At 47.6% G+C, this 23,729-nt stretch overlaps 1 protein-coding gene across 1 annotated transcript in view; it reads right to left on the bottom strand.

Moving 5' to 3' along the window:
• Positions 1 to 23,729, bottom strand: part of LOC311149150 (uncharacterized protein) — a gene marked incomplete at both ends in the record, with an annotated part of 190,487 nt that overhangs the window by 2,337 nt on the left and 164,421 nt on the right. Inside the window, one exon of the mRNA XM_084186236.1 lies at positions 6,172 to 6,299. Within this exon, the coding sequence (XP_084042362.1) occupies positions 6,172 to 6,299 (128 nt within the window). The remainder of the gene's footprint in view (positions 1 to 6,171; positions 6,300 to 23,729) is intronic.

The following is a 23,729-nucleotide window of genomic DNA, read 5'->3' as shown; positions in this document are numbered from 1 at the left end:
AGCCATTTTCTGAGTTCTGTCGCTGTACATTTCAAAAGTGCTGAACAAATAGTTATATTGACTACATCCGTCCTAGCTCGCTCATTAATGTCTTAATCGAAATGACGGATTGCCTCTTATCCACTCGTCGTCCCCTTCTGCCATCGTTTGTACATCTCAATTGTCAGTAGAAACCACATTTGTTTAAGCAAGTCAGCCATATCAGCAAAGTTTTTTTTAAAGGCAGTAAATTAGGCTGAATGAACTGTTTCGCTGCCAGACAAGGCTCCACTGATAGCCAGGTGTAACAGTGGTACGGTGTTGGGACTGCTGTTGGGACTCTGCTGTTGGGACAGCTTTATGTAGGCCCTAACAGTTTGTGGGCACCGTTTGTCACCGTTGTAGTCCAATTAAACTCTACGGGATCGGTGTCCCGTATACGGGACGGTTGAGCTAATGTGCGCTAATGTGATTAGCACGAGTGTTGTAAGTAACAGCAAACTTTCCAGGACATAGACATGTTTTATATGGGCAGAAAGCTTAAATTCTTGCACTCTCCAATTTACAGTAGCTATTACAGTGATAGCAGTCCCCTGTTTCCCACGGGGGGGCAGTATGAAAAATGTATGCACTCACTTAACTGTAAGTCGCTCTGGATAAGAGCGTCTGATAAATGACTAAAATGTAAATGTACAATAACATACCATGCTATTGTTTGAGAAGAGTGCACAACAACAGAAAACATATCATGGCAACTGGTTTGATACATTCACCTCTGAAGGTAAATAATGTACTTATATTCAGTAATCTTGCTCTGATTTGTCATCCTAAGGGTCCCAGAGATCAAATGTAACATAGTTTTGTTTGATAAAATCAATTTTTATATTCAAATGTAGGAACTGGGTTAAACAGTTTGAACCCCTGCTGTCTCTGGCTCTACACCCACCCCGCCCAGCCATCTAGATGTGTGAAAGTTAGTGTATAAGCCAATGATCCATCATTTATGACATTCATGGGAGTGTGTAAACTTACCATTTGTATTACCATATAATTTTTGTATTGCTCCAGCTCCTTCAAGTTGGATGGGTTCCGCTGGTGTACAGCAATCTTTAAGTCATACCACATATTCTCAATTGGATTGAGGTCTGGGCTTTGACTAGGTCATTCCAAGACATTGAAATATTTCCCCTTAAACCACTCGAGTGTTGCTTTAGCAGTATGCTTAGGGTCATTGTCCTGCTGGAAGGTGAACCTCCGTCCCAGTCTCAAATCTCTGGAAGACTGAAACAGGTTTCCCTCAAGAATTTCCCTGTATTTAGCGCCATCCATCATTAATTCAATTCTGACCAGTTTCCCAGTCCCTGCCATTGAAAAACATGGGATGGTGTTCTCTGGGTGATGAGAGATGTTGGGTTTGCGCCAGACATTTTCCTTGATGGCCAGAAAGCTCAATTTTATTCTCATCCGACCAGAGTACCTTCTTCCATATGTTTGGGGAGTCTCCCACATGGCCTTTGGCGAACACCAAACGTGTTTGTTTATTTTTTTCTTTAAGCAATGGCTTTTTTCTAGTCACTCTTCAGTAAAGCCCAGCTCTGTGGAGTGTATGGCTTAAAGTGGTCCTAAGGACGGATACTCCAATCTCCGCTGTGGAGCTTTGCAGCTCCTTCAGGGTTATCTTTTGTCTCTTTCTTGCCTCTCTGATTAATGCCCTCCTTGCCTTGTCCGTGAGTTTTGGTGGGCGGCCCTCTCTTAGCAGGTTTGTTGTGGTGCCATATTCTTTCCATTTTTAATAATGGATTTAATGGTGCTCCGTGGGATGTTCAAAGTTTCTGATATTTTTTTATAACCCAACCCTGATCTGTACTTCTCCACAGCTGTCAACGTCTGGGTGAAGTGGTGAAACGGAATCAGGCGCAGGACACAGAACTGAGAAAATGAATGGATTTACTAAACAAAAGTAAACTCCCGAGTGGCGCAGTGGTCTAAGGCACTGCATCGCAGTGCTAGCTGTGCCACTAGAGATCCTGGTTCGAATCCAGGCTCTGTCGTGACCGGGAGACCCATGGGGCGGCGCACAATTGGCCCAGCGTCGTCTAGGGGAGGGAATGGCCGGCAGGGATGTAGCTCAGTTGGTAGAGCATGGCGTTTGCAATGCCAGGGTTGTGGGTTCGATTCCCACGGGGGTATCAAAAATAGTATAAAAAATAATGTATGCACTCACTAACTGTAAGTCGCTTTGGATAAGAGCGTTGACTAAAATGTAAAAAATGTAAATGTAAACCATAACAAACCCTCCACGCAGGGAAGAGCAGAACAACAGCTCACCAACTGACGTAAAACAACGGACAATCACGCACAAACTCAGGAGGGAAAACAGAGGTAATTAAAGGGACACAAATAAGCATAATGGGTAACAGGTGTGATTAATAAAGACAAGACTAGTGTAACACAGAAACATAGATCGGTGGCAGCTAGTACTCCGGTGACGACGAATGCCGAAGCCTGCCCGAGCAAGGAGGAGGGGCAGCCTCGGCTGTATTCGTGACAACAGCTTTGTCCCTGACCTGTTTGGAGAGCTCCTTGGTCTTCATGGTGCCCCTTGCTTGGTGGTGTTGCAGACTCTGGGGCCTTTCAGAACAGGTGTATATATACTGAGATCATGTGACACTTAGATTGCACACAGCTGGACTTTATTTAACTAATTATGTGACTTCTGAAGGTAATTGGTTGCACCAGATCTTATTTAGGGGCTTCATAGCAAAGGGGGTGAATACACATGCAGTCTTTCCAGCTTCAGTTTGACGTGATTGTGTTAGCTGTGTTGTTGGCTAGCTCCTCTGAACAACAGTGTCCTGACGAGTGAGCATATTTTCTATGCCAGGTGAAATCGCGCCTCATTAGCTCATTGTTATGGATGACTCCAAATAAATGTCACTAGAAAACAGCTTAAACAAATGCAAATACAGCTACTTTGCTGATATTCAAATAAAATAAAATAAAATTGTATTGGTCACATGCGCCGAATACAACAGGTGCAGACATTACAGTGAAATGCTTACTTACAGCCCTTAACCAACAGTGCATTTATTTTTAACAAAAAAAGTAAAAATAAAACAACAACAAAAAAAGTGTTGAGAAAAAAAGAGCAGAAGTAAAATAAAATAACAGTAGGGAGGCTATATATACAGGGGGTACCGGTGCAGAGTCAATGTGCGGGGGCACCGGCTAGTTGAGATAGTTGAAGTAATATGTACATGTGGGTAGAGTTAAAGTGACTATGCATAAATAATTAACAGAGTAGCAGCAGCGTAAAAAGGATGGGGTGGGGGGGCAGTGCAAATAGTCTGGGTAGCCATGATTAGCTGTTCAGGAGTCTTATGGCTTGGGGGTAGAAGCTGTTGAGAAGTCTTTTGGACCTAGACTTGGCACTCCGGTACCGCTTGCCGTGCGGTAGCAGGGAGAACAATCTATGACTAGGGTGGCTGGAGTCTTTGACAATTTTGAGGGCCTTCCTCTGACACCGCCTGGTATAGAGGTCCTGGATGGCAGGAAGCTTGGCCCCAGTGATGTACTGGGCCGTACGCACTACCCTCTGTAGTGCCTTGCGGTCGGAGGCCAAGCAGTTGCCATACCAGGCGGTGATACAACCAGTCAGGATGCTCTCGATGGTGCAGCTGTATAATTTTTTGAGGATCTGAGGACCCATGCCAAATCTTTTCAGTCTCCTGAGGGGGAATAGGCTTTGTCGTGCCCTCTTCACGACTGTCTTGGTGTGTTTGGACCATGATAGTTCGTTGGTGATGTGGACACCAAGGAACTTGAAGCTCTCAACCTGTTCCACTACAGCCCCGTCGATGAGAATGGGGGCGTGCTCAGTCCTCTTTTTTTTCCTGTAGTCCACAATCATCTCCTTTGTCTTGGTCACGTTGAGGGAGAGGTTGTTGTCCTGGCACCACACGGCCAGGTCTCTGACCTCCTCCCTATAGGCTGTCTCATCGTTGTCGGTGATCAGGCCTACCACTGTTGTGTCGTCGGCAAACTTAATGATGGTGTTGGAGTCGTGCCTGGCCATGCAGTCATGGGTGAACAGAGAGTACAGGAGGGGACTGAGCACGCACCCCTGAGGGGCCCCCGTGTTGAGGATCAGTGTGGCAGATGTGTTGTTACCTACCCTTACCACCTGGGGGCGGCCCGTCAGGAAGTCCAGGATCCAGTTGCAGAGGGAGGTGTTTAGTCCCAGGATCCTTAGCTTAGTGATGAGCTTAGAGGGCACTATGGTGTTGAATGCTGAGCTGTAGTCAATGAATAGCATTCTCATGTAGGTGTTCCTCTTGTCCAGTATTCCGGCTGCACTTTTTGACATGACTGTAAGTTAACCGTAGTTGGCTAGCTAGCAACCAAGGGATAAGAACTTTGCCAGCAAGTAAGGCAATGGAACATTTAGAACGAACGACTGGGTCGGGTCCATAGTTACAGAACAAAAAGACTGAACAACTGGGTTGCGTCTTTTGCAACCGAACCGATAGAACGAACGACCAGCCAGCTTGGGTAGCAACCATAGATTTATGTCGGCACTATATCTTGTGGAAGGATGAAATAGTATGAATAAATTCATCAAAATAACATGTATAATTAAATATGTCAATCATTATTTGAATATGTTGGTAACCCGTTGTATAAAAGTGATAATGCCCTCGAAGCCGACAACACCCGTGCCAATACATCCTATTAACACCGGCTTCTCAGGCATTATCACTTAAATAGAACGGGCTTGGAACCTCTAACCCTCGGAATTTGACTAGTAAACTCAATGGGAAACTCTCAATGTCTGCCTGGTATTGTGATGTAATAATTTCCATGGGAATGTAGAATGTTCATTCAAATGATGCCAACTGATGTGGCTCATGCAATGGAATATATTTTTTGTAACGTCATTTGAGTTGATTCAACAAATCACAGCACAGATTGATGGGTACACGTCCTGCTTTTTCTTCCTAATTTTACTTCCTGCTTTGCTCCAATGGGTACACTCGCAATGACCGCCAGTCCACCCATTATGCCATCATTGACTCCAATGGGGACGTCCGTTCTATTCATTTTTATTTCTATGACTCTACTACACCCAATTGCAAAATCATGGCTAAATACAGAAAAACCCCTAAAGTAGCAGAGAATAAACACTACCTTTATAACCACGTCGCCATATCACTACCACAGAAACAAAATAACATTAGTGAACAAAGAAGTCAGATAGGAAACAAAGAACAGTTGTGTTCTCTCTTCTCTGCTCTGCGGTTTGAATCGGATATGACTGATCTGTGGAGCCATCAACTGACGCCTGCATAGCACCCCGGCCTGCGTAACAGGTTCAGCCCCACCTTAAAAGTATGATCCACCACACCAACACCCTGCTCTGACGCAGTGACCCACACTGACGTTCCAGTTAAACTACCCCTTCTAGCCACGTTGAAGTGTCAACCCCCACACCACCACCGCCCTAATAATAACAGGGACCATGAGGAGTCTTGCTGTCAGACATGGCAACACGCAGAGAATTTCATCTTCATAGAGAAAGAGAAACTAACTCACAACACACACACACACACAATCACACACACACGCACCACACACACACAGCGAGTTCTGCCCCTGGAAATGGCGACCCCTTACTGTTCGTTTCATCTCTCAGCTTGCTGCTGGCACCATTATATTAACACAAACACTGTATTTCTTTCATCATCCACAGCACCGCACAGCACCACAAGGCATTCCCTTAATATCTCTCTTTCTTCTGGACTGCGTCCCAAATGGAAAACCATTCACTACATAGGTCACTACTTTTGACCACAGCCCTATGGTCCCTGGTCAAAAGTAGTGCACTATAATAGGGAATAGGGTGCCATTTGGGAGGCTGTGCTGCTCTGTTTCAGGGGGTTTTGGAACGTGGGTGAGTGGTGGGAAACTGGAGTGCCGTCTGTGGCCTCACAGCAAGCGGCCCTCTCCCTCCTCTCATAACCTCGTTTTCTCTCTCTCTCTCTGTTTTCTCTTTGGCAGGCTATTAAGGGGCTTCATGCAGATCACATATTTCAGCCTCAAATGATCTGGGAAAACATTAACCCCACAATGCTGTGTGTGTGTGATTGTGAGGGTGTGTGTCAGAGTGCAGTGTGTGTATATGTCCAGTCTTACCTCTACGTAGTCCTTGGCATGACCCCAGTCTCTCTTGGAGTCCAGGTTACCCAGACTGATGCGCTCCAGCTGGCCCAGGTGAACCTTCGCCACAGAGCGGCTGATCTTACGAGTCACAAAGTTTGCCCCTGGGGGGGTGGGGGGGGGGGGGGAGGGAGGAGGAGAGAGAGAGAGAGAGAGAGAGAGAGAGAGAGAGAGAGAGAGAGAGAGAGAGAGAGAGAGAGAGAGAGAGAGAGAGAGAGAGAGAGAGAGAGAGAGAGAGAGAGAGAGAGAGAGAGAGAGAGAGAGAGAGAGAGGATATTAGTAAGGTAATGGCCTGACCATGGAAACATGACTGTTCAAAAAAAAACTCCACAACCCAGCGACCTTACGTCTCCCTGTCGATGCATTGGCCCAGGGTCCACTAGGCCTGGCCTCAAATACTATTCAAACTGGAGTTTGTGGGCTGAGTATGAGACTATACTGTTGACCCATTGTGACAGGCAGGGTTGGGGAGTAACGGATTACAAAAAAACAGTAACTGTCATCCAGCAAAAATATTGTAATCAGATTACAGATACACTACATATACAAAAGCATGTGGACACCCCTTCTAATCAGTGGATTCGGCTATTTCAGCCACACCCGTTGCTGACAATTGTGTAAAATCGAGCACACAGCCATGTAATCTCCATAGACAAACATTGGCAGTACAATGTCCTTACTGAAGAGCTCAGCGACTTTCAACATGGCATCTTGTTCTGGAGGCAGCTTTGCAGTGGTCATTAGCTGCACATCCACAAAGTCATAAAATCTCATTTTAAACCTAACCGTAACCTTAACCACACTGCTAACCCTAATGCCTAATCCTAACCTTAAATTAAGACCAAAAAGATAACTTTTGTTTTCACAATATTACCAATTATGACTTTGCATCTAGGGGAAATCACTCAGTTTTGCCTCAAAGACAAGACCAATCCCAATAAAATTCAACCTGCCCAATCAGTCCTCCATGACAACAAAATCATAAACAACAGAGTAGGCTAATGAATCCTTAGTTGTTGGGTTATGCTCAGGTAAAACAATTTGCTAATCTATATTTCAAAGTCATATTCTTGAAGATCAAGGGGCATTCAATTTATTGGAATGACTGGAAATCTGACAGACTTTGGTTTTTAATGTAAATATATAGTCTAATCGTATTATTATCTGCAGTAGAAAGCAATGAGTTAGAAGAACACTACATAACCAAACCATAAAGTAAAATGCAACATCCATTTATGGCCAGCTATGTAAACTCTAAAATTGATTTATCCTGCAATAGATGTCGTTCAATTGGGAATATTAATTTAGCCTCTTAAGGGGAAAGTAATTGAAAGGTAACTGAAATTAATCTGATTACGTTACTGAGTTTGGGTAATCCAAAAATTACGTTACTGATTACAATTTTGGACAGGTAACTAATAATTACCGGATTATATTTAGAAAGTAACCTACCCAACCCTGGTGCCAGGCAATCTAAATCAAGCACATAAAGTATTTCAAATTATTTGAAATAGTATTTGAACTCAAGTCTGTGTTCTCCCCGACCAGTCACCACGGAAAGCCATGAAGCCACCGGCAAGTCACATAGATCAGTTACAGCCACTACATACTGTACTCTCTCTCATCCCTCCTCTCATTTGACCCTTAATTCACCATTTCAATATTAACTCCATGCTAAAGGCCAAACCAAATCTAGCCTGTATCGCAATGTTGGTCTATTAACCCAAAAATCAACAGAGAAGTTCCATTATAAACTGAATAAAACAGGGCATTCAGTTGGAGCAGAGCACTATCACGGACAAACACACAGAGAGAGTGTGATGAGTGTTATAGAAGGAGTCAGGCGCAGGAGGGTATTCACTGAAATCAGAGTTTATTCCGTCGTACACAAATAGCGCTGGATAGCGACACACAAAAACAGGCACAGGGGAAACTATCTACCCTGGCAAAACACGGTACGGGATACTCCAATAATATACAGGCACAGGGGACATATCTACCCAGGCAATACAAAGTACGGGTAGCTCCACCAAGCTACACTACTCTCGCAAATAACAATCACCCACAAGGACAAGGGGGGCAGAGGGAACACACGGACTACTGAGGGGATAAGAACCAGGTGTGTGTAATTAACAAGACAAATGGAATGATGATATATGGAGCGGCAGTGGCTAGTAAGCCGGTAACGACGAACGCCGAAGCCTGCCCAAACAAGGAGGGGAGGCAGCCTCGGCGGAAGTCGTGACAGTACCCCCCCTTGACGCGCAGCTCCAGCAGCGCGCCGACCCCGGCCTCGGGGACAGCCAGGAGGACGCGGAGCAGGGTGAGCCGGATGGCGACGGTGGAAATCCCGCAACAGGGAGGGATCGAGGATATCCCTCACCGGGACCCAGCACCGTTCCTCCGGACCGTACCCCTCCCACTCCACGAGGTACTGAAGGCCCCCCACCCGACGCCTCGAAACCAGGATGGAATGGACAGAGTACACTGGGGCCACCTTGATGTCCAGAGGAGGCGGAGGGACCTCCCACACCTCAGACTCCTGGAGCGGACCAACCACCACCGGCCTGAGGAGAGACACATGAAACGAGGGGTTAATATGGTAATCAGGGGGAAGTAATAACCTATAAGTGACCTCGTTGATTCTACTCAGGACTTTGAACAGCCCCACAAACCGAGGACTCAGCTTCCGGCAGGGCAGGCAGAGGGGCAGATTCCTGGTCGAGAGCCAGACCCGATCCCTCGGTACGAAGACCGGGGCCTCACTGCGGTGGCGGTCAGCGTTGGCCTTCTGACGACACACGGCGCGCTGGAGGTTAACGTGGGCAGTGTACCATGTCTCCTCTGCGCGCCAAAACCAGTCATCCACCGCAGGAACCTCGGTCTGGCTCTGGTGCCACGGTGCCAGAACCAGTTGGTAACCTAAAACACATTGGAATGGCGTTAGGTTAGTAGAGGAGTGGCGGAGAGAGTTCTGGGCATATTCTGCCCATTGCAAGAACACCGACCACTCCCCCGGCCGGTCCTGGCAGTAGGACTGCAGGAACCTACCCACATCCTGATTTACCCGTTCCACCTGCCCATTTGACTCGGGGTGGAACCCAGAGGTCATGCTGACCGAGACCCCCAGACGTTCCATGAATGCCTTCCAAACCTTGGACGTGAACTGGGGACCTCGGTCGGACACTATATCCTCTGGCACCCCGTAGTGCCGGAAGACGTGAATAAACAGGGCCTCCGCATTCTGCAGGGCCGTGGGGAGACCGGGCAGAGGAAGCAGGTGGCAGGACTTGGAAAAGCGGTCCACAACGACCAGGATAGTGGTGTTCCCTTGGGAGAGGGGAAGATCAGTCAAGAAATCAACACTAAGGTGAGACCATGGTCATTGTGGAACTGGTAAAGGTTGTAACTTACCCGCTGGAAGGTGCCTGGGTGCCTTACTCTGGACGCACACCGAGCAGGAGGAGACGTACACCCTCAAGTCCTTAGCCAAGGTAGGCCACCAGTACTCTCCGATCAGGCAGCGCACTGTACGACCGATACCTGGGTGACCAGAGGAGGGTGACGTGTATGCCCTGAAGATCAGACGATCACGGATAAGAGCAGGCACGTACCGCAGCCCAGCTGGACACTGAGGTGGAGATGGATCAGTGCGTAATGCCTGCTCTATATCCGCGTCCATTGCCCATACTACCGGCGCCACAATGAAGGAGGCCGGGAGTATGGGGGTGTTGTCTCTGGACCTCTCCTCTGTGTCATACAATCGGGACAGTGCGTCTGCCTTTACATTTTTCATACCCTGAATGTATGACAGTTTAAAATCAAACCGGGTGAAGAATAGGGCCCACATGGCCTGGCGAGGATTCAGCCTCCTCGCTGCCCGGATGTACTCCAGGTTACGGTGGTCCGTCCAGACGAGAAAAGGGTGTTTCGCCCCTTCGAGCCAATGCCTCCACACGGTCAAAGCTCGGACAATAGCCAACGGTTCCCGATCACCAACGTCGTAGTTCTGCTCCGCTGGGCTGAGCTTCTTAGAGAAGAAGGCACAGCGGCGGAGCTTGGGTGGCGTGCCCGAGAGTTGGGATAGTACAGCGCCTATCCCTACCTCGGACACATCCACCTCCACTACGAACGGTAGTGATGGATCGGGGTGGGCCAGTACCGGGGCTGAGGTGAACAGACCCCGCAGTCTCCTGAAGGCCAGGTCAGCCTCAGCAGACCAGCGGAGCCGGGACGGCCTACCCTTCAACAGGGAGGTAATGGGAGCTGCGTCCTTGCCAAAGCCCCGGATAAACTCTGTAGCTCCCGGATAAACTCTGGTCCTCTGTAGCTCAATTGGTAGAGCATGGCGCTTGTAACGTCAGGGTAGTGGGTTCGATCCCCGAGACCACCCATACGTAAAAATGTATGGACACATGACTGTAAGTCGCTTTGGATAAAAGCGTCTGCTAAATGGCATATTATTATATTATTATTATTATTTATAAACCTAAAATAGTAGTTGGCAAAGCCAAGGAAGCGCTGCACCTCCTTAACCGTGGTTGGAGTCGGCCAATTACGCATGGCTGAAATGCGATCTCCCTCCATCTCCACACCTGAGGTGGTAATGCGGTATCCAAGGAAGGAGACGGACTGCTGGAAAAACATACACTTCTCTGCCTTGGCATAAAGCTCATTTTCCAACAGTCGGGCCAGCCCTTTGCGAACCAGGGACACATGCTCGGCGCACATAGCGGAATACACCAGGATGTCATCGATGTAGACCACCACTCCGCGACAAAGCATGTCCCAAATCACCTCGTTCACAAAGGACTGGAAGACGGATGGAGCATTCATCAAACCGTAGGGCATCACCAGGTATTCATGATGCCCCGTGGTTGTGCTGAATGCTGTCTTCCACTCATCCCCCTCCTGAACACGCACCAGGTTGTATGCACTCCTGAGATCTAATTTGGTGAAGAAGCGCGCCCCATGCATTGACTCAATCACTGAAGGAATGAGGGAGAGAGGATAACTAAATCTTATAGTCTCCTTGTTCAGTGATCGATAATCACTGCACGGACGCAGACCGCCGTCTTTCTTCTTCACAAAGAAGAAACTCGAGGAGGCGGGTGAAGTGGAGGGACGACAGGGGGTACACATGACTCCTGGGAGGTACAGCATCTACCCGAAGGTTTGTCGCGCAATCCCCCAACCGATGAGGTGGTCATTTTGTCACCTGTGTCTTAGAAAACGCGTGCGCCAGATCACGGTATTCGGGGGGAATGCGCACTGTGGAGGTACCGTCTGGACTTTCCACCGTGGTTGCACCAACGGAAACACCTAGACACCTAGCCTGACACTCTCGCGACCACCCCGTGAGAACCCTCTGTGGCAATGACAAGGTGGGGTTGTGGAGTGCTAGCCAAGGGATACCTAATACCACAGGGAAAGCAGGAGACTCAATAATCGAAAAAGTAACCTGCTCACAATGAGTCTCCTGGGTGATCATGGTGACTGGTACAGTGACTTCCTTTATCAAGTGCTCTGATGGGGAGTGGAATGGATAGGGGAACCAATGAAATGCCTTGACGGCGTGAGAATGCCCTGTCCATAAAGTTCCCAGCTGCGCCTGAATGGACTAGCGCCTTACACTGGGGAACTACCATGTGATCAGGAAAGTGGATAGGTAGGGTGCAGTGCGCAGCAGAGGGCTCTGAATGAGTGTGGGTGTTCGATACCTGGGGTGATGCGAGAGTGCCCTGCCTGCCTCCTCCAGGCCCAAAAGAGCGTTGACTACGACGTGTGGTGTACTGTCCCTTCGTGCCACCAGAGTGGCACTGTCGCTGTCATCCTCCGCTCTCTCGGACGGCGGCTCCACCCAGCTCCATCAGCTTGGGATCTGAGTCGTCCGGGGTGGAAACGGGCAGACCCCTACCAGGAAGTCCTCTGGCTGCCAGCAGGTTGTCCAAACGGATGGCCATGTCCACCAGTTTCGTGAAAGACAACATGATGTCCCGGCAGGCTAGCTCCCGTCGGACGTCCTCCCGCAGATGGCACTGGGAATGGTCGATCAGGGTCCGCTCGTTCCACCCGGACCCCGCTGCCAGAGTCCGAAACTCCAACGCGAAGTCCTGAAGGGTCCTCGTCCCCTGCCTCAGGTGGACCAGCCGCTCGCCCGCCTCTCGACCCTCGGGCGGGTGATCGAAGACCACCCGAAAGAGGCGAGCGAACTCCCCGTAGTCCTCCAACGCGGCTCCTCCTTCATTCCAAACCGCATTGGCCCACTCCAGGGCTTTCCCCGAGAGGCAGGAAATGAGGACGGACACCTTCTCCCGCTCTGATGGCGCCGGCCTGATGCTGGAGAAGTAAATCTCCAGTTGGAGGAGGAATCCTTGGCAGAGCGCTACCGTCCCGTCGAACGCCCGTGGTCGGGATATCTGGATTCCTCCGGGTGCTGGGGTGTAGGTGGCTGGATCCGGTTGGCCAGCTGGTCTCGACAGATCGGGTTCTCTCCTCTCCAGGCTTTAGACGACCTGAAGAACCCAATCCATCGCTTCCCCCAAGCTGGCCAGCATCGTGGAATGCTCCTGGACGTGTGCCACGACTCCAGGCATGCGCTCTTCTCCCGCTGACTCCATAGCGGGTGGGTGATTCTGTGATTAGTGTGATAGAAGGAGTCAGGCGCAGGAGGGTAATCACCGAAACAGAGTTTATTCCGTCGTACACAAATAGCGCTGGATAGCGACACACAAAAACAGGCACAGGGAAACTATCTATCCTAGCAAAACACGGTAAGGGATACTCCAATAATATACAGGCACAGGGGACATATCTACCCCGGCAATACAAAGTGCAAGGAGCTCTACCGAGCTACACTACTCTCACAAATAACAATCACCCACAAGGACAAGGGGGGCAGAGGGAACACTTATACACGGACTACTGAGGGGATAAGAACCAGGTGTGTGTAATTAACAAGACAAGACAAATGGAATGATGAAATATGGAGCGGCAGTGGCTAGTAAGCCGGTAACGACGAACGCCGAAGCCTGCCCAAACAAGGAGGGATGGAGAGGACCACCCCGACTCTGCTAGTGGAGGGTTTTCGGTCCAACAGCACCACAGGGCGGGTAAGTGTGCCAGACCGCCAACCTCTCTGCCTGGTGCTGCTGCTCTCTTGGACCAGACACACAAGGAGATTTTATCTGCGGTAAAACAAATGATCTTCTAATGGCTTTCTATGTGCTGTGCAGTGTTGTGCTCTGTGTGTGTATGTGTGCGTGTATGTGCTCTGTGCGTGCGTGTGCTCTATGCGTGCATGCGTGCACCCTGGAGTTATGAAGAGAGGGTTTTGGGTGTTTGGCTGAACATTGTGGCCCGGTGTCATGTTCTAGCCCTCGCACCATAATGCACAGACACACACAGATACAGATCATAGCCTATAACTATATGGTGGAACTATCTGGAGACTTTTATCCAAGTAAAGCACTGAATTATATAGACTGATATCAACACTGAATATTATAAAGTCATGTTTAATAATGTCTCGAAATAGACATTTAATTAAAGCTTGAGGGTTATGGCAGCCTAGACAGTAACCTTTATATTAGCTGTATTGTTGAATTTAGTTTGGTAATAATGAGGAGGATCACAACTATTTTTGTTTTACTATGAAAACACAAAAATAATATGTAAGCAACTATGAAAATCTAATAACTATGGACATTTTCAGAAACATTCCTCCCACTATGACTAGGGATAACTTGCAATTGATTAGCCTACAAACAAAATAACTTATGATGAACGTGCACGGTGATCTTGATGCTCCTTTCCAATAAATATTGAGGGTCTGATTCTGGTGACGTGATGATCGATGCTTGACTGCAGTTTGACAAATAAAAATATTCTTGCTGTTATCCATAATAATCTCATCTTGTTGGCCTAGACTACCTGTATCTGCGAGCTGTTGGCTAGAGCACACATGCCAAGACCAGGGTAGGAACATTTGCTATTTAACGCAAAAGGTTTTTTGAAAAAAAGGTAGAGTTGAAAATACGATGGAAACAGATTGAACTCTTGGTTTTTATTCGGTACATGAAAACGTACGCGGAAAAGTACATTTTATGTGCACTACGTCATCGGCGCACCAAATTCTATCTGCAACAAGTCTGTTTGGTGGAACATATTTCTTCAATGCGGATTTTAGAATATTTGCATGAAAATCTGTCGCCAATTGGATGGAAAGCTAGCTACAGAAAAAATTGTTTTTAGTTTAATATTTTAATTTACAGATGCAATTTAAGGGCACAGAAAATGCTTGGAAAGACAGATGGACATCAGAACATGATGATAGCTGTCACGCCCTGGCCTTGAGAGGCCGGTCGTCTTTAGTTGGTTTGGTCAGAGCGTGAGAATCTATGCTAGAAATTCTATGTTTGGCCGGGAGTGATTCCCAATCAGAGACAGCTGTCGCTCGTTGTCTCTGATTGGGGATCATACTTTAGTAGCCTGTTTGCCTACCTTAGTTGTGGGATCTTGTTCCGTGTTAGGCTTGTATGTGTTTAGCCTGAGGACTTCACGTTAAGTTGTTTCTTGTTTTGTTTATGTTTCTTGAGTTAAATAAACATGTTCGCATACCACGCTGCACCTTGGTCTGACCCGTCTCTCAACGATCGTGACAATAGCGAACATTCTATGATAGCGAAATAAAAGGTTAAAATGAATACTTTGAAATTCAATTACTTCAGGCTGACAGAAAAATATTACTTGTTTTATATTACATTTACACTGGAACATTGTTATTCAGTGTCAGTTTAACTGTTGGCTATTATTCAATTAGTTACAAAGCCGTTACAAGGGGTAGAAAAACAGGTTGGGTTACAACAGTTCAGGCTTACACAACACAGTACTCCACAACCTATATGCCCCCATTATTAGACCTTCAGATTTGGAGTTCTAGGCCACATAAACTCATAAAGTTAAGTCGCATGTTGCTACGTATTAGGCCACCAGACCATAATTACCTAGTGGCTTGTCTCTTTACTGTGTCCCTGTTGCCATGACGCGGAGCAGGCACTAAGCGTTAGCTACAGCACAATCCAATGAATCCAGTCATGCACACACACCACATTTGTAGTAATTATTTCATATAAAAGTGACAGCTTTAGACGTTGAGCAAAAACAGACCCCAGACTAGAAAGTTAGACTAGACTGACTTATTTTGAGGAATATGGAATTTTTCTGTTGGGGGACGAGGGTTGTGTGCATATGGCCCCATGTCACCACTTTCTTGTTTCACGGTTATTACATTGTAAATATTTGCTGTATATTATACAACTACACAGATGCTGAATCACAATGTCAAAACTGACTTTTCAAGTTTGATAATGTTTAAAGGCGAAAAAACAAGCTATCAAAGTCGGTCACCAAAGTCGGTCACCAAAGGAACATTCATGAATGAATATAATTGACATATTCATTTGAAAATAGCGTGTGCCCGTTAAGCGAAGATAAATGTTGGAAACCACCTTGTGTCAGATCGATCCTGTCTCAACCGACGCAGTAGCTTCTCCTCTGCCCCGGGTGCTTTCTATGCTTTCTCTGCTGCCAGGTCATTTACACTGGCAAGTATAATCATATCTGCTTTATTAGCATTTTAACCTGTTATTATAATGAAAAAAATTTGTGTGAGTGTGTTTATGTTACAAACCAAGTCATCAGCTCAGGAAGCTAATCAAACTGTTATCTTCACACTGATGGCATTGGCATCATTATCAGTTCACTGTCAATACACACACACACAATTTACTATCCCTATCACATACTTAAACCATGACGATCCCACAGACTGGGCCTGGGCCTGGGCAGTGTAACTAGAACTCAGACTGGTAACTATGGTTGTATGTACAGAGGGGAAAAAAATTATTTAGTCAGCCACCAATTGTGCAAGTTCTCCAACTTAAAAAGATGAGAGAGGCCTGTAATTTTCATCATAGGTACACGTCAACTATGACAGACAAAATGAGAAAAGAAAATCCAGAAAATCATATTGTAGGATTTTTAATGAATTTATTTGCAAATTATGGTGGAAAATAAGTATTTGGTCAATAACAAAAGTTTCTCAATACTTTGTTATATACCCTTTGTTGGCAATGACACAGGTCAAACGTTTTCTGTAAGTCTTCACAAGGTTTTCACACACTGTTGCTGGTATTTTGGCCCATTCCTCCATGCAGATCTCCACGGACTTTCAACTCCCTCCAAAGATTTTCTATGTGGTTGAGATCTGGAGACTGGCTAGGCCACTCCAGGACCTTGAAATGCTTCTTACGAAGCCACTCCTTCGTTGCCCGGGCGGTGTGTTTGGGATCATTGTCATGCTGAAAGACCCAGCCATGTTTCATCTTCAATGCCATTGCTGATGGAAGGAGGTTTTCACTCAAAATCTCACGATATATGGCCCCATTCATTCTTTCCTTTACATGGATCAGTCGTCCTGGTCCCTTTGCAGAAAAACAGTCCCAAAGCATGATGTTTCCACCCCCATGCTTCACAGTAGGTATGGTGTTCTTTGGATGCAACTCAGCATTCTTTGTCCTCCAAACACGACGAGTTGAGTTTTTACCAAAAAGTTATATTTTGGTTTCATCTGACCATATGACATTCTCCCAATCCTCTTCTGGATCATCCAAATGCACTCTAGCAAACTTCAGACGGGCCTGGACATGTACTGGCTTAAGCAGGGGGACACGTCTGGCACTGCAGGATTTGAGTCCCTGGCGGCGTAGTGTGTTACTGATGGTAGGCTTTGTTACTTTGGTCCCAGCTCTCTGCAGGATATTCACTAGGTCCCCCCGTGTGGTTCTGGGATTTTTGCTCACCGTTCTTGTGATCATTTTGACCCCACGGGGTGAGATCTTGCGTGGAGCCCCAGATCGAGGGAGATTATCAGTGGTCTTGTATGTCTTCCATTTCCTAATAATTGCTCCCACAGTTGATTTCTTCAAACCAAGCTGCTTACCTATTGCAGATTCAGTCTTCCCAGCCTGGTGCAGGTCTACAATTTTGTTTCTGGTGTCCTTTGACAGCTCTTTGGTCTTGGCCATAGTGGAGTTTGGAGTGTGACTGTTTGAGGTTGTGGACAGGTGTCTTTTATACTGATAACAAGTTCAAACAGGTGCCATTAATACAGGTAACGAGTGGAGGACAGAGGAGCCTCTTAAAGAAGAAGTTACAGGTCTGTGAGAGCCAGAAATCTTGCTTGTTTGTAGGTGACCAAATACTTATTTTCCACCATAACTTGCAAATAAATTCATAAAAAATCCTACAATGTGATTTTCTGGGGTTTTTTCTCTCAATTTGTCTGTCATCGTTGACGTGTACCTATGATGAAAATTACAGGCCTCTCTCATCTTTTTAAGTGGGAGAACTTGCACAATTGGTGGCTGACTAAATACTTTTTTTCCCCACTGTATACTATGGGATGGCGAGGGTTTGAACTGTCCCCAACAATGTGAACCTGTATGTGGGACAATTTGAGGAAGCACTCATTTACAAAACAGAGACACACACCCTATTTCCTAAAATCCTCCTATGGAAGAGATACATAGATGATGTCTTTGTGCTCTGGGATAGAAGTCAGCAGGAATTAAATTAATTCCAAATTGTTAAACGAGAGCTCTGAATATCTCAAATTCACCATGCGGACTGATGAGAGAAAAATAAACTATCTGGACTTATGGCTCATTAAAGAGAAGGTGCATTACATACAGAGTTATACACAAAGCCCACAGACCGCAATACCCTACTATGTAGAGATAGTATGTATCCCCTTCCCCTCAATAATGGTCTACCATATAGCCAGTTATGCAGGGTTTAACAAATCTGAGGGTAGGGGCCGGGTGGGCATTCCGCCTCGGAGGCGGATCCGGCTCCGGGCTTGACCACCACTCTCTCTCCACCCCCCCGTTGCGCCCCTGATCTGGTCCCGCTGGCCGGAGCTGGACTGGACACCGGTGGAGCGGATTGGTCTGGCTCCGGAGTGGATCCGCTGACTGGAGTTGAACCGGACCCCGGTGGAGCGGATTGCTCTGGCTCTGGAGTGGAGCAGCTGACCGGTGCCGGACCAGGCACCGGTGGAACAGGCACAGGCCGTGCCGGACTGGACACACGCACCACTGGCTTGGTGCGGGGAGCAGGAACGGGCCGGACCGGGCTGACGACGCGCACCACTGGCTTGGTGCGGGGAGCAGGAACGGGCCGGACCGGGCTGACGACGCGCACCACTGGCTTGGTGCGGGGAGCAGGAACGGGCCGGACCGGGCTGACGACGCGCACCACTGGCTTGGTGCGGGGAGCAGGAACAGGCCGGACCGGGCTGACGACGCGCACCACTGGCTTGGTGCGGGGAGCAGGAACAGGCCGGACCGGGCTGGCGACGCGCACCACTGGCTTGGTGCGGGGAGCCGGAACGGGCCGGGCCGGACTGTGGAGGCGGACTGGAGGTCTGGAGCAGAGAGCTGACACAACCCGTCCTGGCTGAATGCCTATTTCCACACAATATGTGTGAGGCATCAGCACAGGACGTACAGGGCTGTGCACTCGTACTGGCGCTACAGCACGTGGCACTGGCGCAGGATATACGGGACCGAGGAGGGGTACTGGAGGCCACGAGCGTTGAGCCGGCACACCCCGTCCTGGCTGCATGCCCACCTTAGCACGACACGTGCGTGGTGCTAGTACAGGACGTACAGGACTGTGCCGGAACACTCGCGGCACAGTACGTGGCTCCGCATAACATGGAGCCTGCCCAGTCTCACGTTTCCTAGCCTGAGTACGGGGAGTTGGCTCTGCTCTAACTCTAGGCTCCGCCAACCACCCTTTTAGGCCGGGCTTCCTCCCCGGCCGGTACCCTCTGCGTTGCCGCCGCTCCTCTCTGTAGCGCGCCTCCACAGTCTCCTCTCCTGCCTGGGCATTCACCTTTGCCCATGGCCCTTTCCCCGCGAATATCTCCTCCCAAGACCACCATTTGCCCACCTGCGACATCGCCATCTTCTCCTCCTGGGCACGCTGCTTGGTCCTCTTATGGTGGGATCTTCTGTCGACGAACGTGACAAAAGCACTGGCATATTCTGCAATCAGACAAAATAATTGCATACATCTTCAAGGAACCTCCACTGGTGGTCTATTAGCATGGTCGCAATATTGGGGATAGCTTAGTGAGATCTGACCTTTCTCCTGAGCCCACTCAGACACTCTTGACACCCATTCCAAATGGGAACTACAAATGTGGCTCATGCGCACAGTGCAATAGCACTACAAAAACATCCTTCTTCAGACACACACATACAGGTCAAAAAGTCCCTGTTAGGGGTATCATACAAGATAAAGGGCGTAATCTATCTCATCACCTGTACATGTGGGAAAGCCTATGTAGGACAAACGAAAAGACAATAAAAACAAAGCATAGCTGAACACCGCAGCTCAATCAGGTGTAAGAACAATTTAGATTTGTGTGTGTGCAACGTTTCAGATTGATCCAGTGAAGCATTGTAATACTGGACTATGTTGTATCAAGTCTGCCCAAATGTGACGAATTGGTCAATTTATACATTTTCAAGTACATAACTATAGAGAACATAAAAAAATTATATGGTAATACAAAATGTAAGTTTACACACTCCCAGGAATGTCATACATGATGGATCATTAGCTTATACACTAACTTTCACACATCTAGATGGCCGGGCGGGGTGGGTGTGGAGCCAGAGACAGCAGGGGTTCAAACTGTTCAAACTGTAGAACCCAGTTCCTACATTTGAATATAAAAATGGATTTTATCAAACAAAACTATGCTACATTTTATCTCTGGGACCCTTAGGATGACAACTCAGAGCAAGATTACTGAATGTAAGTACATTATTTACCTTCAGAGGTGAATGTATCAAACCAGTTGCTGTGACTTCTTTCTCCCCTCTCTCTCCAGATGAAAGCTTGCGACTTGTGACGGCCGGCCGCACAACAACCTGCCCCCTTGACCCTATCCCCTCCTCTCTTCTCCAGACCATTTCCGGAGAACTTCTCCCTTACCTCACCTCGCTCATCAACTCATCCTTGACCGCTGGCTATGTCCCTTCCGTCTTCAAGAGAGCGAAAGTTGTACCCCTCCTCAAAAAACCTACACTCGATCACACCAATGTCAACAACTACAGACCAGTATCCCTTCTTTCTTTTCTCTCCAAAACTCTTGAGCGTGCAGTCTCTAGCCAACTCTCCTGCTATCTCTCTCAGAATGACCTTCTTGATCAAAACCAGTCAGGTTTCAAGACTGGTCATTCAACTGAGACTGCTCTTCTCTGTGACACAGAGGCTCTCCGCACTGCTAAAGCTAACTCTCTCTCCTCTGCTCTTATCCTTCTAGACCTATCTGCTGCCTTTGATACTGTGAACCATCAGATCCTCCTCTCCACCCTCTCCGAGTTGGGCATCTCCAGCGCTGCTCACTCTTGGATTGCGTCCTACCTGACAGGTCGCTCCTACCAGGTGGCGTGGCGAGAATCTGTCTTCGCACCACGTGCTCTCACCACTGGTGTCCCCCAGGGATCAGTTCTAGGCCCTCTCCTATTCTCTCTATACACCAAGCCACTTGGCTCTGTCATATCCTCACATGGCCTCTCCTATCATTCCTACGCAGACGACACACAATTAATTTTCTCCTTTCCCCCTTCTGATAACCAGGTGGTGAATCGCATCTCTGCATGTCTGGCAGACATATCAGTGTGGATGTCGGATAACCACCTCAAGCTGAACCTTGGCAAGACGGAGCTGCTCTTCCTCCCGGGGAAGGACTGCCCGCTCCATGATCTCGCCATCACGGTTGACAACTCCATTGTGTCCTCCTCCCAGAGTGCAAAGAACCTTGGCGTGACCCTGGACAACATCCTGTCGTTCTCCGCTAACATCGAAGCGGTGACCCGATCCTGCAGGTTCATGCTCTACAACATTTGCAGAGTACGACCCTACCTTACACAGAAAGCGGCACAGGTCCTAATCCAGGCACTTGTCATCTCCTGTCTGGATTACTGCAACTCGCTGTTGGCTGGGCTCCCTGCCTGTGCCATTAAACGCCTAAAACGTATCCAGAACGCTGCAGCCCGTCTGGTGTTCAACCTTCCCAAGTTCTCTCATGTCACCCCGCTCCTCCGCACACTCCACTGGCTTCCAGTTGAAGCTTGCATCTACTACAAAACCATGGTGCTTGCCTACGGAGCTGTGAGGGGAACGGCACCTCCTTACCTTCAGGCTCTGATCAGACCCTTCACCCAAACGAGGGTACTACGTTCATCCACCTCTGGCCTGCTAGCTCCCCTACCTCTACGGAAACACAGTTCCCGCTCAGCCCAGTCAAAACTATTCGCTCTGGCACCCCAATGGTGGAACAAGCTCCCCCACGACGCCAGGACAGCGGAATCACTGACCACCTTCCGGAGACACTTGAAACCCTACCTCTTTAAGGAATACCTGGAATAGTATAAAAGTAATCCTTCTACCCCCACTCCCCCACCCCCCCCATTAATAAATAAATACAAAATAAAATAAAAATAGGGTGGTTGTCCCACTGACTATCATAAGTTGAATGCACCAATTTGTAAGTCGCTCTGGATAAGAGCGTCTGCTAAATGACTTAAATGTAAATGTAAATAAGTGTTTTGTTGTTATGCACTCTCCTCAAACAATAGCATGGTCTTTTTTCACTGTAACAGCTACTGTAAATTGGACAGTGCAGTTAGATTAACAAGAATTTAAGCTTGCTGTTACTTACAACAGTCATGCTAATCACATTACCGCACATTAGCTCAACCGTCCCGTATACGGAACACCGATCCCATAGAGGTTAAAAACATTGACCCCTAGTGTTCTGAATATTGATTTTGATCTCAGGCCCTTCTTATGACCAATTATATTTTCTGTGAACAGGTCTTGTAAATTAATGTATTTTTTCTACAGCTTATCAGCGTACACACAATATGTTCCCCCTGTTGATGATGCTTACTATGCATTATGGTTTAACCAAAAGATTACATACAGCAAAAATATTTAAAATATTTAACACCCTGAAGAAGGCACAGTGATGCCAAAACGTTGGTGTATTCTTACCCAATAAATGACCTGGAGTTTATACATAGTGTGCGGCTCTCTTTATTTGTTTTTATAGCTTACAGTTTATTCTCCGTTGGTCAGCACCTCTACACTAAGTGATGTTCTCTGCGTATGCGCCAGCTCATGCTTTCTATTAGACACAAATATTTAATGAAATTGGAAATATTTAAATATATAGGTGAAATTAAATGAAACAATGTATGTTGATGCTAATGTTATGCTAATGCTAATGATAACAATGGCATAATATATTCAATATGCTGTGGGCTATTGTCTTTTAACAGTTTCACTCAATTCATTCTGATCAACCTAGCAATTACGACACACCCCTCACTATTGTCATTGGTTGCACTAATTGCCACTGTTTGTCTACATAACCTAGATCAAGCATTCATGACATTACCCTGAAGAAGGCACAGTGATGACGAAACGTTGGTGGTTATTTACCCAATAAATTACTGGGAGGTTATACATAAGGAGTGTGTGACTCTCTTTGTTTTTATAGAGGGTCCGACCTGTAACACCATCCAATCCAAACTCCTGTTGAGCAGGTTAAACTCAGGTTATCAGAACTCTCCAGCCTGGAGGTGTAAGCCTTATGGAAACACAGGGAGGGATACCCAAACCCCCAGCCCAATCCACTAATAAACTAAACTTTAATTTGCACACACACACACACACACACACACTCACACACGCAGGCAGGCACACGTACACACAGACATGCAGGCACACACACTAGAGCAGGCAAGCAGGCACACCTGTACTCCCCTGGCCAGTAAAGCTCACACCTCTGTTTGGAGTGGGCTGTGGGTCTCCTCCCTTCCTAGTTGTAATTGGGGTTTTCGAGCGCTGCACTGCTCCAAACACACACACACACACAAACACACACACACCGCTCTTACCCTAATGGACTGCTGAGTAACACAAAGCCTGCTCTGTTACTTGCCCTGGTGTCAATGCATGTTAGTTTACTGGCAACTGCACGACCGGGTTGGGGTGTGTGTTTCTGTGTGTGTGAACGGGGCAGCGGTGGCCGTTTAACCTTGCCCCGCGGAAAGTCCAATAAAACCACAGGCCGTAAAAAACGAGCAGACAACAAAACCCATGCCAGGATACGTCTCTCTCTCTCTCTCTCTCTCTCTCTCTCTCTCTCTCTCTCTCTCTCTCTCTCTCTCCACTCCTGTCCTTTTTTTATTGTCCCATTCCATTTGGGTTCTTTGACGAGAGAAGGGAATGGAAAAACTTAAGACACAGGCTACATTGGCACAACTGCGACTGGGGATGGATGGGGGAATGGAGGGGTGGAGGATGGGGGGAGTCTTGGGGAGGATGTTTGCTGACACTGGGAAGCGAGACACCCCCCATCCCACACTACCCTACCTCACTCCACC

Source organism: Coregonus lavaretus (assembly GCF_964263955.1).
Source record: "Coregonus lavaretus genome assembly, chromosome: 21".
In the NCBI taxonomy this organism is placed as follows: Eukaryota; Metazoa; Chordata; class Actinopteri; order Salmoniformes; family Salmonidae; genus Coregonus; species Coregonus lavaretus.
The sequence above is the reverse complement of the archived record's forward strand: the minus strand, read 5'-3'. Positions and strand labels throughout refer to the sequence as shown.